General features: G+C 31.2%; 1 protein-coding gene across 4 annotated transcripts in view; it reads left to right on the forward strand.

The window, feature by feature from the left end:
• LOC143252505 (leucine-rich repeat flightless-interacting protein 2-like) overlaps positions 1-16,244 on the forward strand; it is a 55,478-nt gene that overhangs the window by 5,441 nt on the left and 33,793 nt on the right. For 3 of the 4 annotated variants that reach the window (XM_076504749.1, XM_076504750.1, XM_076504751.1), the window contains one exon: positions 1,590-1,748. In XM_076504749.1, coding sequence (XP_076360864.1) covers positions 1,662-1,748 — 87 coding nt within the window. In that variant the 5' untranslated portion in view covers positions 1,590-1,661. Of the gene's footprint in view, positions 1-1,589; positions 1,749-15,321; positions 15,942-16,244 lie in introns of those variants that run through there. The other variant, XM_076504752.1, reaches the window with a different exon arrangement.

Below are 16,244 nucleotides of genomic sequence, written 5' to 3' on the forward strand. Positions count from 1 at the left end.
TCATGTTTAAGGAGATGAGTAACAATTCATACTGCAGTTATATTAAGTAGTGTGCTGTGTCTTTTACCAGGTGAGAATCCACAAACATAAACATTATCTGCCTGCCCCAGGCAACTAACTATACACTCCACAATCAAAAAAGTAAGGAGGCCAGTAGAAAATGGTTTCATCAAAACAAGACTTTCAGTCATGATTTCTCCACAGTCATTGCATACCTCAAGCACCTGGAGAAACAAAAAGAGTATTCCTTGTATTCCATAGGAAATAAAACCAGTCAAGTCACCAGATGGTGTAATTCTGAGACATTCTACCAATTCCATTGCCACTTTTGGGCATTTTCTTTTCTTGGTTATTTACACTATTCCTTTGGGTATCATTTAATAATGTACAAGAGATACACTTTCTCATCTTGTGTATATTGAAGAGCAAACCTCTTTATAAATTATGTACTCTAGTAAACACAGAAAGGTAAGTTAGCATATTTGAATTAAACATTATTAGAAATAAAAAGAAAATGTAAGTAAATGTTTGCATATAAATGTATTTACTTTTACTGCCCAATTTAGGTTTTCAGTTTAGATGGAATGTCAGTTTGGGAAAGTAGGTCATAAGGATTATTTGCTTTTACTTTAAGTGTTTGCCTCTGACATATTACAGGCCAAGTACACAAGTTTATGAAATTAGTAACTTATTGGAAAAAAAAAAAAAGAAAAACAGTAAAAGAGGAGTCTGAAATGGTCTGATGCATTTAATATTTATTAGTGAACCCTACCCATTTTCTAAACTTATTTCTATAAACTAATTATGCACTGGGTTGTTTATTGGTTCATAGTTTGTTAGTTATAAGGTCCATAATGACATCAGAGCTGGGTGATTAGTAGAATTAATTAGCTAATCAATCATTAATTAATTACCTTCAACTAATTAATTCTTCTCATATGAGACTTAATTGGAATAGTCAAAACTACTTACAATCGTAAACACTAGTTTTGATTAGTTCATTGTATTCTTGAGTTGTGACACTAAATGATTGAATAATTTTGTAATAATCAGAAAAATGAATAATTAGAGACTAATTTTGATTAGTTGATTATTTTCATGAAATTAATAAACTTAATCATAATTATCACACAGCACAACAAATGTAAACAAAAGTTAATTTACTGTAATTTCTGGAAGCTACCTCCATGTGTATTTAACACAAAAATAAGTTTCTTATCCAATTTTGTTAACAGGTTTTTATAGTAAGTGTTGTAATAGTAAAAAAAGATCAAGTTATTCTGTAACTACTAGCAACAAATGGTTAAAACATATGAGTAATCTGAGGGTTAAAAGTAATCACAACCTGACTTTATCTTGAAAAATTTTAAAGATGATTTATGTATTGTCAGTTTGTTTTTCCTTCCAGTCAGAAATGAAAGTGTCAGTCAAGCTTAGTAACATGACAATGGTGCAAAGGTAATTTTAACGTAAAGCATTTGTAGTATTAATCTAACCTTTTTTATGTATATGAAGTTTGTGTTCAGGCCAATAATCACAGTGCAGGCTAGTGGTGATGAGTTTCTAAAAAGTCTTATTCTTCATTGCAGCTGTTGTATCAATGATAGTGTGATAATCCAAAGAAAAAACAACAGTGGTTCATACACTGCAAGGATTCTGTTATGGCTTCAGTTGGGAGTGGCCGTAAAAGGGCTACAACTAAATTATATTCTGCAGAGAATGAGGCTCTAGATCAAATTGCTCGTGAGGTAAGTGAATTGTATCATATGTGTGCGTGTGCATGAATCATTATTGTTGTTTCTAAGATTTTCTATTTGAGGGAGAGAAAAACTTAGTTTCATGCCAGTGGGAATCATAATGTGTAGAACTTAAAAAAACTTAAACTGTGTATTAGATGTTGGTGTTGGGAGTGTGTGTGTGGCTGCTATAGAGTAAGATTTCTCCAGTAGGATGTCTGCTCTCACATCATCTTAGTGGACATGCCCCTGGCATGTGTGTGTGTATACCTATATATTAATTTTCTTGTGCATAAACTTGCACCAATATTGAAATTCTACACCACAGATACCTGTACATGTTTGTATGTCTTCAGTGAGCATATTATTTTAAATTTATGATATGAAAAGTCACTTTATGAAAAATTATGTCACAAAGAAACTGTTGTAGAAGAAGGGTCATTTTTGACAAAGTACTTGGATTATTAGTTTTCATATTTTGTGATTGTATTAAAAACTGTACATACTGTGCAATCAATAATTGAATATTTTTAAAGTAGAAAGTTTGATCTAAGTTATTTTGGGTATCAGTAAAAGTATATCTTGTCTGCAGATGAATCTTATGATTTAGATATCAACAATTGAAAGTGTCACAATTAAAGTTGTGGGCTAATTTTAACAGTTGTTTAAATATCATACTTTTACTTCATTTTAAACTATCTATTGTCCTTGGCTAATTTTATTATTAGATCTGTAGCTTTTGGTCTCTGTACTTTCTACTCTTGTGTAATGGTTGATATTTGCATTATTTTGCAAATTCTTCTTCATGTGACAGTATAATGCAATTTGTTCTGTGCATTTTATCTCTCTTGGGAGAATGCTATTTACATCAGTATCAGTCGCACGTTTCTTGGATGAATTTCTGTTTCTGAAAGGTTAACTTGCTTTTCTTATGTGTTTTGTCTTTGTGATATGGTAATTTTGCTTTTGATCCACGTGTTAGTTGTTTTCAACATTTTTCATTCTCTCAGTGATTTTAATATTTTGTTCCACATAATTTAACCCATCTTGACATTCAGGTGGTTGCAGATGTTTTTATTTCCCATATTTTGGTTGAACTTGAGCTGGGATTGATAAATTAGCTATCAGTTAGATTACTATAACTCCCTCTTTCCTGGCTTGAAGATATGGTTTACAGATGCAAAGAAGTAATTTTTTTGTCTAACAGCATATAGACACTTCTTTTTTCCAATCCCACTGACACAAATATATTTGGTTCTAACTAATGGCTATGGGAGAAATATCAAATTTAACATTTTTATTCTATTAAGATAATAAAAAAGTTACTATTAGAATCAAGTCCTCCAACCTCACCTAAACAGATTATTAAAGAATCAAAAATGGCTGATAAAGGTCTGTAATTTTTTTATATTAACTCAGATGAAAAAACAACATAGTTGGTGCATATTAGGTTAGAATTTTCTCTGAATAGAACATGTTCTGTCAGCTATTAAATAGGAGGAAGTATAGATATAATAAAAAACAAGCAGAAGGCCTAATTTTGGCAACCATTCAGCAGAATATGTAATAGTTATGATAATGATAAATTTATCCAATTTTCATTTTTAAAGAAAAAAATGATAATTTGTCATTTTTTTCCCATCTCTTAGCAAAACTCAATTAATTTTACACTGGCAAAACCTTTTATCTCTTTCATTTTTACTGTTTTATAAAATAAGTATATTCTAAGGTCTTATTTTCTGGTTATCCAAAGGAGACTGTGAAATGTTAGTGATATTTATTGATATAACTATGAAAAGTAACAGTTGTCACTTATTGAACTGAATCAGTATAAAGTTACTATACTGCTGCATAATGTATTTACAATTCTTTATATTGCTATTCTTGAACAGTATGGTATATACAGTTCTTTTTACTCTGTGTGGCTTTATAAGTAAACCTTGCTCATGCAATTTTTCATTAATATGTTTTCTAGCAGTCTGTGTGCAGTACTTTTATTTTAAACTCTTAAATGAAACATTAATTTGAGCACACAGTCAGGTAGAGTAAACTAGTTAATGTGATGGTTGTTATTCAGCTTGTTTATGTAGAGTGTTTACTTGTCAACACTAGGTACAATCTGAAATTATACAATATCTTTATAAAATATTTACAGTCAAGAGTTATGAACTAAACTAAATGATCTTGACAGGGGTTTAGTTTAGAGAGAGAGCAGTCTGAGGAATTCTCTCCCCAACAGGGGTGGTCAGAAATGTTGTGGTTCCTCTTCGTCTCTGCTCATGGAAGATTATTTACTTTTACGTGGAAGTTTTCTTGTAAAGCTGATGAGACATCAACTCAAATGGCATGATTTGGGGCCGGGTAAGAATATTGCCTTGGCTGGGATCTAAAGATCCAATGCCTGAGATTTGGATGTTGAGGGAAATGGGAGTGCCCTGAGAAAACTCATTTTCACAGGACAGGTGCTGAATGTTTTACTTGTCCTGTGCCTGGATCTGAAAAGAAATACATATAAACATAAACATATATTCACCTTATTTATAGTTATGTATTTTGTTGAGTGCTTTTAATTGTTGAAATATGTTATATGGTGAGATATATTTTGTAGGAGTGCTGGCTAACTTGCATAATGACGCAGTTAGTTCGTTTCTATGTTCTGCTTTTAAGTAATATTTGTATGCTCTTTCTGTGAGCCTGTACCTGAGGGTGGGTAGATTACTGATTTTGTGTACATAGTTGACAGGTGTGTATTTTGGTAGTTGGTTTGCTGCTTTTAATATTTTATTTGAGTTAATATATCATTGATATTTACTGACTTACATTTATTTGGTCTTCTTGGACAGTAAAACAGTCTGAATGTTTGGTAGAATGCCTCCTTAGGCAATAGTAATACCCTTTAGCAACTTGTTGAATTCTTTGTCATTATGAATGGCAAGTTGCAAGTGATGAGGAATGATCCTAGTTTTCTTGTTATCAAGTGTGGCATTACCTTCTAACTCCAAAACTTCAGCAGCCAGGTACTCCAAGACAGCAGCAAGGTAGGTGGGTGCTCCAGCTCCTACTCGCTTGGCATAGTTTCCTTTTGAAGGTTATGAAGGTGGGGGGAACAGTCTTTTATAACAAAAGATTTTTTTTGGATGTTAAAACAGTTTATTTACACTGCTTGTAATAGATATGATACCACACTACTTTCTAGGATAGGTGTACACTGTTTGTAATAGGTGTGATACTACGTTATCTTCTAGGATAGATATACACTGTTTGTAATAGGTGTGATACTACGTTATCTTCTAGGATAGATATACACTGTTTGTAATAGGTGTGATACCACGTTATCTTCTAGGATATATATACACTGCTTGTTAGAGATGTTTCAACATACCACTCTGAGTATAAATTGTTTTGTCAACCAGTTACAATTAGATATTACCTTGTGTTAAATGACTTGAACTTGCTAAGTTAAATCATTTCAAGGTTCTGTTGTTTATTAAACAAAAGGAGACCAATACATTGTATTTTTCTTTTTTTAAAGAAATTGTTGGTATAAAATACAGATATTTGCAGAAATGGTTCTAAGGTCTCTCATTTGAGGAGAATGGATGCAAATGTTCTTGAGCCTATGAATGCTGTGACACATTTTAAACATTATGTCAAATGCAACTAAAACCCATGGGCAAAAATATACAGAAACATTTTTCAGTGTTTTAACATTGGATAACTTGTACACATCTTTGTGATTTTCACAAAAATTTGTAGTCTCTTGAAGACCATTGTAGGGTCAAGTGCCTCCTTTACCTCCTGGTGACCCTGTCCTTGATATGTGTAATTATCAACATCATGTTAACATATATTTAGTGTAGTGCTGGCTCAAGGTCAAAAATTGAACTGTGAAAATAAAAAAAATTACACCTTTTTGCAATATGTAATATTTTTATTTTTTTAAATTCTTAATACAGTGCACAAAAATGGTACATAATAGAAAACTACATATAAAATATAAAGATTAGTTTTTGGAAAATGAAACTTTGACCTAATAACATGGCAGAACTTTGTATTAATTTTTTGTAGAGATTGTTGTTAGACTGTTTAATCTCTCGTCCTAGTGAATAGTACAGATATAATGATAAAAATATAATTGTGTTATTAGGCAAGAATTCACTATTTAGGTTTAGATTTTAAAAGTATTTATTAGACTAATGAAATAGGAATAAAGTAAGGTCTATTTGTGTCTCATGGATTTTTACCTCGTGTGTACTATACAGTGACAACCCAGTCTTCCCTAAAACACCCTCTTCCAAAGGCTTTCTTTAGGATGCTTGAAAAATGCCCCCCTTTTTATTGTAATGAACCTCTGTACTTTACTGAAGTAATCCAGAACTGATAACAATGTATTAGTTTATGTATTAAAAATAATACAAAACTAATAACAATTCATAAATTTATCCATTAGTTATACACTGATAACAATGCATCTGTTTATCTGTTAGTAACAAATGGATAATTGACAACACACCAATTTGTCCATAATTAAATATTGCACAACTGATAACAATGCACTACTTGATCCATTTAGTAAATGTTACATAACTAATAACAATACACCAATTTATCCATTAGCAAAAGGCTTCATAACTGATAATAATGTTTCAATTTACCTATTAGAGATAAATATGCATAACTGATAACAGTGCATTTATTAACCCATTAATGAACATTATATAACTGATAACAATGGCTGAATTTACTCATTAGAAATAATGCATAAGTGATAACAATGCATCTCTCTATACCTTTGTAAGTATTTTGAAAATATTAATTCTCTATTCTGGTTCAAGATGCAGGATGATTAAAAAAATTGAGTGCAGTACTTGTTCAGTTATTCAGGTGATAATCCTTAAATTTTGGTTTACCGTATTGCAAACTGAGAGTTTTATTTAAATTACAAGATAATGAGATTCATGTTACTGTGTGCTTCCTGGATTACATGTAGTTTATTCTGTCCTTTCTTGGAACATACTTTCTTTGTTAAATACACTGTGTATTGATTCTAGACTTATTTTTTATGACTTGTGTATATTTTTTGGGGGATAATTTTTTGTTGAAAAATGTGTTCCTTTTGGTGTTGTGAAAATTTTTTTGTGTTTAGATTTGTCGAGTTGTATTAATCTTTTGGTTTCATGAGTAACCATAAACAGCACTTAGATATGGTACTTACATTTACTGTGGGTAGATTAATTGCCTGCTGTAGAATATTTGTGGAACAAGAACCACAATAGAACCTACAGAAATATTAAATATGTGGACTTTGAAAACCAATTGGATCATAACATTATCTTGATGTTTTGAAAAAGTGTTAGAATTGGTAGAAAGAAATTATATGTGAAGTGATTCAGCTTTTGTTAGGGTTAAGAAATGTAAAACATGTTAAGTAAACATTTAATAAAAATAGCTTGGTTAGGTTTGTGCTTTCAGCCAAAGTACAATCACTGTTAGGATAATTTTTCTCTTTAGTTCTTCCTTCACCTCAATTTGTTTACATTTTGGCATCTTATGGCACAAAGCAATTAGGCTATCTGTGCTTAATTTAAAGACTGATACACTTATAAGGGTACTTATGTATGCAACTTATATCAAAAATAATATGAAAGTACTTGGTTTAGTTAAATACTGATATAAACTTTTACAAGGTATTTATTTATGTGGTATGTATTAAGAAAAACAAGAACATACTTTAAAATAATGTATACTTATATACAGTATTTATTTACATGACATACTTATGGAAGTAAAAAAACCAACCAATGTAGCTTCTAAATATTAAAAATTAAGTATTGGTGTGGTAATAAAAGTTGGTTTTATAGGAAAACTAAAGGAAAACCATGTAAAACCAGTATATACGTTTGCTACAGACTACAAAAGCAACATTAAAACAAAGTGTTTTTGTGCATATTATTTTGTTATATTAATAATAATTTCTCAGCTGTTATATGCATCTGTGTTTGAGTTAATGATCAGTAGAACTGGGTAATTTAATAAATTAATTTTATTACCTATAAACAACAGTTAAATTGATTAATCAAAATGAGTGTTTCCAATTATTACCATTATTGGTTAACACAACTATTCAAGTAATCAAAACATTGCTGTTCTGTTTACTTATTGTTAAGCACTAAACTATGTACTTGGCAATCCATGCTCTACCCAATTTTGTCTTTACAAGTTGCTTTTTTTAAATTAATATTTGTTTAGCTTTGGTGATTTAGGTGGATAGGATCCTGAGTTTGATTCCTATTACTACTAAACTTGTTCATTCTGTTTCTGTTATGGTAGAGTTACTTTGGTCATCTACCACTGCACCACTAATTTTGAACTGCTGTATAGCTGGTAACACTTATTACCAACTTTTTGTTTTTCATTCCATTTTTTTCTTGTTCTTTTTCAGTTTCTTACTAGGGTAAAGGTAACTATGGTAACACTTATTGCAACTTTTTCCTTTCTTCAAATGCTGACCAGTATTTTTTTTGTTCTCATTTTAATATTTATGTTAAATAGTTTGAGAAATACTATAGTAATCAATTAATGGTGGCCACTGATTAATTGATTAGCAAATACCAGTTATCTCCCAGACCTAAAGTCCAGCTTTGTCTCTGTTTAAGTGAAGTAAGAGTAATAATGATACATATCAAAAGTGCTGAAACATTACTATTGAAAACATAGAACATCAGTAGTTAACCAAAACAAAAGCAGTGCTATAAAGTATTAGCTAACAAACACTTGAATCCCCATCAGTGACCACATCTATAGAATTCTTCTGGATACTTATGATGGGCAATGTATATTTAAAAACTAAATATCTTTATTTGCTCCCTAGCTGCAATTTACAAATACATAAGAGGGAATTTATTGCCATTCTTATATTCTTGTACCATTGCAATGGATCTGACTTGATAAAGGATTAAGATAAATTTACCTGGTAATCTGTATTAAAAATTGAGTATTCCCATTTTTCAGAATCGATCACTTTATATAGTGGCCAGTCTTTCATAGGAAGCATAACAAATAAAATGTTAAACTTCTCTTTAATATGTATGAGTTAATTAAAAATGTCCCTCTCAAATGCTTGTAATTAAGAGGATGGCAAGGATAATAGGTGTCTCGTTGAACATTTTTATCATTTGAGACCAATCCAGTTGCTGTGTTGCATGTCTAAGCAATATCATTCAGTTGTATACATACAGTATCTATAAACAAATTCTATGGAATTTCTTTTACCCTCAAGTTACCAACTTATATTTGTTGTCTGTTACTGTTACAATACATACGCAAAGGACAGACCACAATAATTGGTTTAAATGTACTTTCCATGTATAACATAGTAGGGAGCCAATCAGTAATTAGTGATATCAATATTGATTACACATTTATTAAGTTTTTTTTGGTTTGCTCATAAAGATTTGTTGTTTAGTATTCTACTTAACAAAGGTATGAATTCACAAACAGTTTGTGTACATGTGATGCGACTTCCTGCTACTTTTCTGAGTCATGTTCTGCCACTGCAGGTTAAAAAAATCTATGGAAAGAGGTATTAAGCATTATATATATTGTATGAACATTTGTCAAGAAGTTGAGAATAATGCACATTTTCACACACTGTGTCTCCAGGTTTTTATGTAAAGGAAGTAAAAAATACTGGCTATATAAAAGTACTACAAATACTTAAAGCAGGTAGTTTGAAAAACGTTTTTATAGATATCTTGAAGGTACTCGTCGATGTGGGTTTACAATGTTGTTGCTATGTGCATTAATGAAGGCTGAATGAACCACATTGTTGTGCTAGTATTTTTACACAAGTTTAGCAGAGAGGCAGTTATAAAATGCACAAAAAATGTTACAGTGTAGTGTTTCTCTGATACTACTGACAAATAATCCTTAAGTTGTGTAAGAAAACACTTTTTTGCTAGTAAAACCCCTATGCATACATTGCAAAATGCATTTCAGCCTTTTGTATATATTAGGCTACTACTAATCATGTACATGCAAAGATCCAAAGCATGAACATGATTAGTAGTAGTCTAATGTAGACCATCATAAATGTATAAACTTTATATAATTTGTTTAAAATGCATTACGAATATGTTGTGTGTTAGAATGTAGTAGCACTGTATTATTAAATGTGACTCTGTTTACTAATCTAATTTATAAAAATAAAGTTATAGTTTATGCTATAATTTTCCTCTGTGGTTACATACCATTTCAAGAGTACACCAAATTCTATGTAAAGAATCAGTAATGGTAAATATTATTGAAAAATCAATAACTGTTTGATGGAAGTAAAGTAAGTATGCTCAGTTTGAAAAAAGAGGGTGCTGTCTGTACTTTTTGAACAATTATCATTTTTTCAAGAAATCTTTCAACAACAGTGATGTTGTGGAAATACTAATATTATCTTTCTTAATGAAAGTATGTAATTAACTTCAATTAAAAATTATATTTTTTTATGTATGTGTTTTATACCTAGTGACTCAATACCATCATTGCCTTGTGACTCCTATACCACGATTGCCTTGTGACTCCTATACCACCATTGCCTTGTGACTTACATACGAACGTTACCTTGTGACTCGTGTATCATCATTGCCTTGTGACTTACATACGAACGTTACCTTGTGACTCGTGTATCATCATTGCCTTGTGACTTACATAGGAACGTTACCTTTTGACCTGTGCACAGTCGTTACCCTGTGGCTTGCATGCTGCTGTTATCTAGTGAATCGTATACCATCATTACCATGTGACTTACATACAAACATTACAGTGTGACTCATACCATCATTACCTTGTGACTTGCATACAAACATTACAGTGTGACTCGTATACCATCATTACCTTGCAACTCGCACATGAACATCACCTTGGGACTAGTGTACAAACAGAAGACAAATTAATCTGTAACTGATTTTTCTTTGCTTGAGCAAGGTATTGTTTTTAACAGTTTCCTTTCATCTGGTTTTTCCTCAGAACTACAATATCTTTTAAATTGAAATTTAAGAAGAATAGTAAGGTTGTATAAAGAATTTGATAAAAATTTTAAAAAATTGCTTTATGACAATGTGCTGCTAAGCAGTGATGGTCCAAGTGAAAACCTGGTTACTATACACTTAAAATTTGAACATTTCATCAACTGAAGTGTTTGAAAAATTATAATGTTGAAATGTGAATCAGTATAAACCTCTCTTGGTAGAAAGGTTGATAAGTAAGGAAGACTGAAGAGGTTTTTGATTAAAGTTGTTAATAATTATAGCACTCAAGTTCAACATTTTAAACAAGTTTTATAATGTAAATAATTAAAACCGAGTGTTGTTTTTGTTCTTGTGGTAAAATGATGTTCTGACATCACTTAGTTTGTGTCTGTATGTGTTAATGATTTGAGGAATTTGTTAAAAATGTTTTTACAAGAATAATGGTATGTTTTTTCACACTCAGCATCTCATATTCTTGTAAAAAATGAATGTACATCTTAATAAATGTTTACTGATGGCAAAACATTTAAAAACCAAGGATTACTCATAAGTCCTTACAGGAAATCTCACTTATCTGTGAGATGTTCATCTGTCACTGGGAAAACTAAATGTACATTTTGGAATCTTCAAATTTCAGTCTTACAAGCCAAGCTGAATGAGTTAAAATGCATACCACATGTGCATACTGGTTTAAAGAAGAAACAGACATGCAGTAAATATTAATTTTGGGTTAGTCATTCTCTTTTGCCCCCCTACAATATATACATGTAGTAAATATTAATATTAGGAAAGATCGTTAACATTTGAATTGTAGTTACTTAGCAGAAGAAAGCTAGTTCAACTCGCACGTATAAAACATACAGATTTCTAATAGCTAATGAGTTTACTACTAAGAACACTTCCAATTAAAAATTATTAGGCTTGTATGTGTTTATAAAAATTTACTCAAATACTTTAAAATATGAACATCATTTGTATGTGTTTATAAAAAATACTAAAATACTTTAAAACATGGACATTGTCTGTATGTGTTTCTGGAAGCTTCATGATAGATATGTCAAAAATTTAGTATATCATCTTTTAAAAATTCACCAGTAAAGTTGTTTACACAGACAGAATGAAGAACAGAAATATAAAGAGAGGTATGGCTGTTCTTCTGTTGAACATAATGTAACTTTTGTACATGCTTGGATTGCTTTCAGCCAAAGATGTTGGTAAGAGATAGAAGTTATTCCAGACAGTCACAATAAAATTGAGCTAAGAAGCTCATATTCTGTAATTTTAAGTAGAAAACAACAAATAATAATTGTCCCAAACAAAACATTTTGCTAAAGAACATTGGTCAAAATATTTCAGTGTCATACCTCACATTTGGTTTTGATTAGATCCATTATTTCAAAACCAAATATCTGAAGTTAACTTTAAATTATTGGATAAGTAGTGTCTTTTTAATGATTCATTCTTCATAATATGAATGAATATGTCAAAGACTATTATTCAGTTCCTCAACCAAATGTGCTTAGGGTCAGTCTTTTGGACAAATCCTGTATTGGAGAAAGAATTTTGACTATAATTTTGAATTTACTCTCTAACATTCATGTCTATAGTTTTTGTCAGTATCTTTGTAAACTGTGTCTGGTATTTAAACTCCTCTACAATGAACTGTTACTAACTTGGCAATGTAGTGACATGGACAGTTGATAATCCTTGACACCATATATATATAATACCATGTTAAATGGAACTTTGTAAAATGTCATGGCATGCACACTATGACTTTTAACCATTCACGTAGGGTTAAATGGATACATTTATTCATTCTTATTCTAATTCATATTTACTCATATTATTAAGAAAATAACAAGATATTGTATAAATTATTTTTTCTTAACATTTAATTTAAACATAGAAATGTTTACAAGAGGTTGTTTTCTTTTTTGCCGTTCAGCAAACCAAAGATTTATAGTGGTGGAGTAATTGTGCTTCAGTTTGATATAGAGCTAAAAGAGAATTACTTTTAATGTCATTATTATGGTGTTTAAAGGGGAATTAAATTTTTACTGTCACTTTCATTGTGTTTACAGGGGAATTACTTTTCTTACTGTCACCATTATGGTGTTTAAAGAGAAACGACCTTTTTTTTAAGCTAAGATGAATATTGTAAAGGATAATTTGAGACATTTTAGTATTGCCTAACAGTGTTTTGTACTATGTTTTGAAATGTTTTTTTCCAATTTTAATCAGTCTTGGAGAAACTTGTTCTGGACCAAGTGTTTTGATTTACCGTTCTATAATCTTCACAACTGTTCTGGATTACTGTGTATTTTTATTGTCTTCAAATAGAATGTTTTAAGATAAGTCTTTAAAAACTTAGTTTTGAATATATTATGCAAAGTAACTTCATATAAAATTAATTCGTGTACAGTTTGTATGAATACAACATTGAGTTGTGTGTACTCTTGTTAAATAGTCACCTGTGTAATATGTCACGTACATTTTCTATTTGTAGCATCTCTGAGTAAGGTGCAATTGTGTTAGACTTGATAAAATTCCATGTGTTCAAGACAGCTTAGAGCTGTTCCAGGTTTCATCTATTTTTTGTTTTATGTGTGAAGAAGTTGGAGTTGCCATATAACTAGAAATAAAGGGTTACTTTTTTTTAAATCTGTATCCTTATATTATAGACTGGTTTAGTGAATATTGTTTTTTTAGTTGTCACTTTAGTGTGGAATCAATTAGTGTACTCTTTGTGGTTGGCAGTTTGGTGTGGCATTGAATAGTGCTTATTTTATGGTCTTCAGATTTGTGTGAAGTCAATTGGTGAATGTTTTGTGGTTGGCAGTTTAGTGTGGAACTGAAAAACATAGTTGCATTAAATATGATTGTTTTTGATAATAATATTATGATAGTTAAGCAAGAGAGCATTATTCTTACCATGAAACATTGGAGGTTTTAACAGTAATGCTGTTTGTTGTATATCTGTGTAAACAGGGCATAAATTAGGAGGCAAAAATCCAGATAAGTGAAGAAACAATTCATAGGAAATGTATTTATAATGCTTACATTTGAATAAACTTAGTTTCACAGATAAAGCAAAATGGCTGTGTCGTTAAATTTAGGTATCTTTGTGTTTGGGGTGAAAAGATTCACACTGGACTTCTGGTAGATGGAACAAGTGTTACAGTTTAAACCATACACTACAGTTTACTTTTTGCTGGCTCATTTGATTAGCTGAATGTCTGATCATGGAAGTATACTACTATATGTATAATTCCTCCCTTATTCCTTGTACATTGATAGGATTTTTCATTTACTAAAGCATTTCTAAGTTATTTATTTGACACTGATATGTCCCAATAAAACTAAATTATTGTAATTTGTGTTTTTAATCTTATGTTTTTACTTACCATAGCACTTTTAACAACAGTAGTTGTGAATGCTATTTTGCATCAATAATCATGTCATGTGTCTGTCTGATGCTTATGTGTGTGTTACTATCACTGTTGTTTGTGCTTCTAATAGCAATACCCTGAACATTGCATGTAGCGAGAGGAATTACATTTTATGTTCTGTTAATCTTAATGGTACTTGTCAAGTTGTTGCAAATTTGTTTATAATTTGAATCTTCACGTGAGTGATTTTCTCTACTGGTTAAATAAATTACTAAATTTTATCACTGTAGTTTGTTCATAACTTTTATATTTTACAGAGATAAAACAGGTTAACAAGATGCTGTGGGATGAAATTAGCGCTGTTTGAGTTTTGTATTGAAGCTGTTGGTTAGGTCTCAAGTACCACTAATCCCTTCAGTGGCACAATGGTATGCCTGCGGGCTTACACCACCAAACACTGGGTCTTTGTACCTGTGATGGACAGAATACAGATAGCTCATTGGGAAGCTTTGTGCTTAATTCTATGGTAACAAACAAACGGTAACGTTAATGTTATTCCAGGATTTTTAAATATTCATTCGCTATAAGGGGTGTCAAAGGTATTTATATTGTTGACTGCTTACAAGTGCTGTTTTTGTCATTTTATCATAAAAGTATTGTAATAAGAAGTGTACCTCGTGGGGGTGCAGATAGTGAAATATTCTTGTGAACCATCCACGTTGGTTGGCACCCACTATTGCCTAAAATACCACCAAGCGTGAAATACTATAACTTTTCGAGTACATAAACGTAGTTTTGTCAAATTGCTTTTGTTTTGCGTAAGAAAATAAAAACAAAACAGCAAAATTTGGTGTATTTGTGTTGAGGCCGTGACGAACGTCAGTTAGGGTAAGGCGATACGAGTGTTTCAGGAAGGGAAGCCGAAACAGGTTCCATAAAATTGAAGGACGAGATTACAAAAAAAAAAAAAAGTATCTTTTTACGATTCTGTGAGTTGTGGATGTTTTCAAGGTGGATAAAACTGAAGAAGGACGTCTAGGAAAAGTTGTTTTTTTTTTAACTACTTACAAGACGGTTCGATTTTTCCTCGACTGGGAGGTATTTGGTCTACGCTATATAGCTCTCAGAACGGTGTGATTGATGCAGTCTGTTAAGACGTAGCATTCCGCTGTGTCAATGAATCAGTGCCTTGGCACGAAGTACGATTTTCATGCTTCTGTGACATCTTAAAAAAAAACAAAAGTTTTCAACCAATTGCTGCAGTTTCTGTTTTCCCAGTTATTTGAACGCACTGCGATAGGAATTATACGTAAGACTGTATGTACCACAATCCAACCAGGATAATAGTATAGTTTCTAACGAAAAATATTCGTAAATTGTCACAACAATTTGATTAATTACAACATGTTTTCTGATTCTCTTTAAAAAAAACAAGGTCGACTTTTGTGACGTTTATTGCAAGCTGGCCATGTCAGGTTTCTTCATTTGATGATGTAAAGTTTCCACAACGTATTGAAGCTACTTTCTCAGTCACCTGATAACCATTCTTCTGAAAGTCGTGTGGCAAGATTGCTAAAGACCAGGGCTTGCTATTTACCAATAACATTTTCTCTTTCACTGTTGGATATCGTTTGTTAGGTTATGCGAGTATATACGTTTATTAAATTTGAAGGTAGTTAAGTGGATAATTCTAGTTTAAGAGCTGCATAGCATCCTACTGACATTTGCTGTAGAGAGCGATGAACCAAATGATTCCTGCTGTTCTTTACTTCCGGAACTACCGGAACTTCAAGGTATGTATGTAATTTCCACAGTTTACTTACACTTACGCAGTTCAAGACTGATAATTGAACAGCTCGATTGTGTTGAATGATGTTACTTTCCATGTGTATATTCATATAGACAGTTTGAATGGAATAATGAGGAAAATACCTCAACATGAATAGTTTACGTAATCAAAAACATTGTGCTGCTATAATATTTAATCACATGTAATATTAGAGATCGATTGTTACAGTAAATACTTTATTTTGATTCAACAGGTTTACTTCATGAGACTGCGTAATTTATTATAATATGCCAGAGTTTATACGGAA

Source organism: Tachypleus tridentatus, chromosome 6 (assembly GCF_004210375.1).
Source record: "Tachypleus tridentatus isolate NWPU-2018 chromosome 6, ASM421037v1, whole genome shotgun sequence".
Classification (NCBI taxonomy): Eukaryota; Metazoa; Arthropoda; class Merostomata; order Xiphosura; family Limulidae; genus Tachypleus; species Tachypleus tridentatus.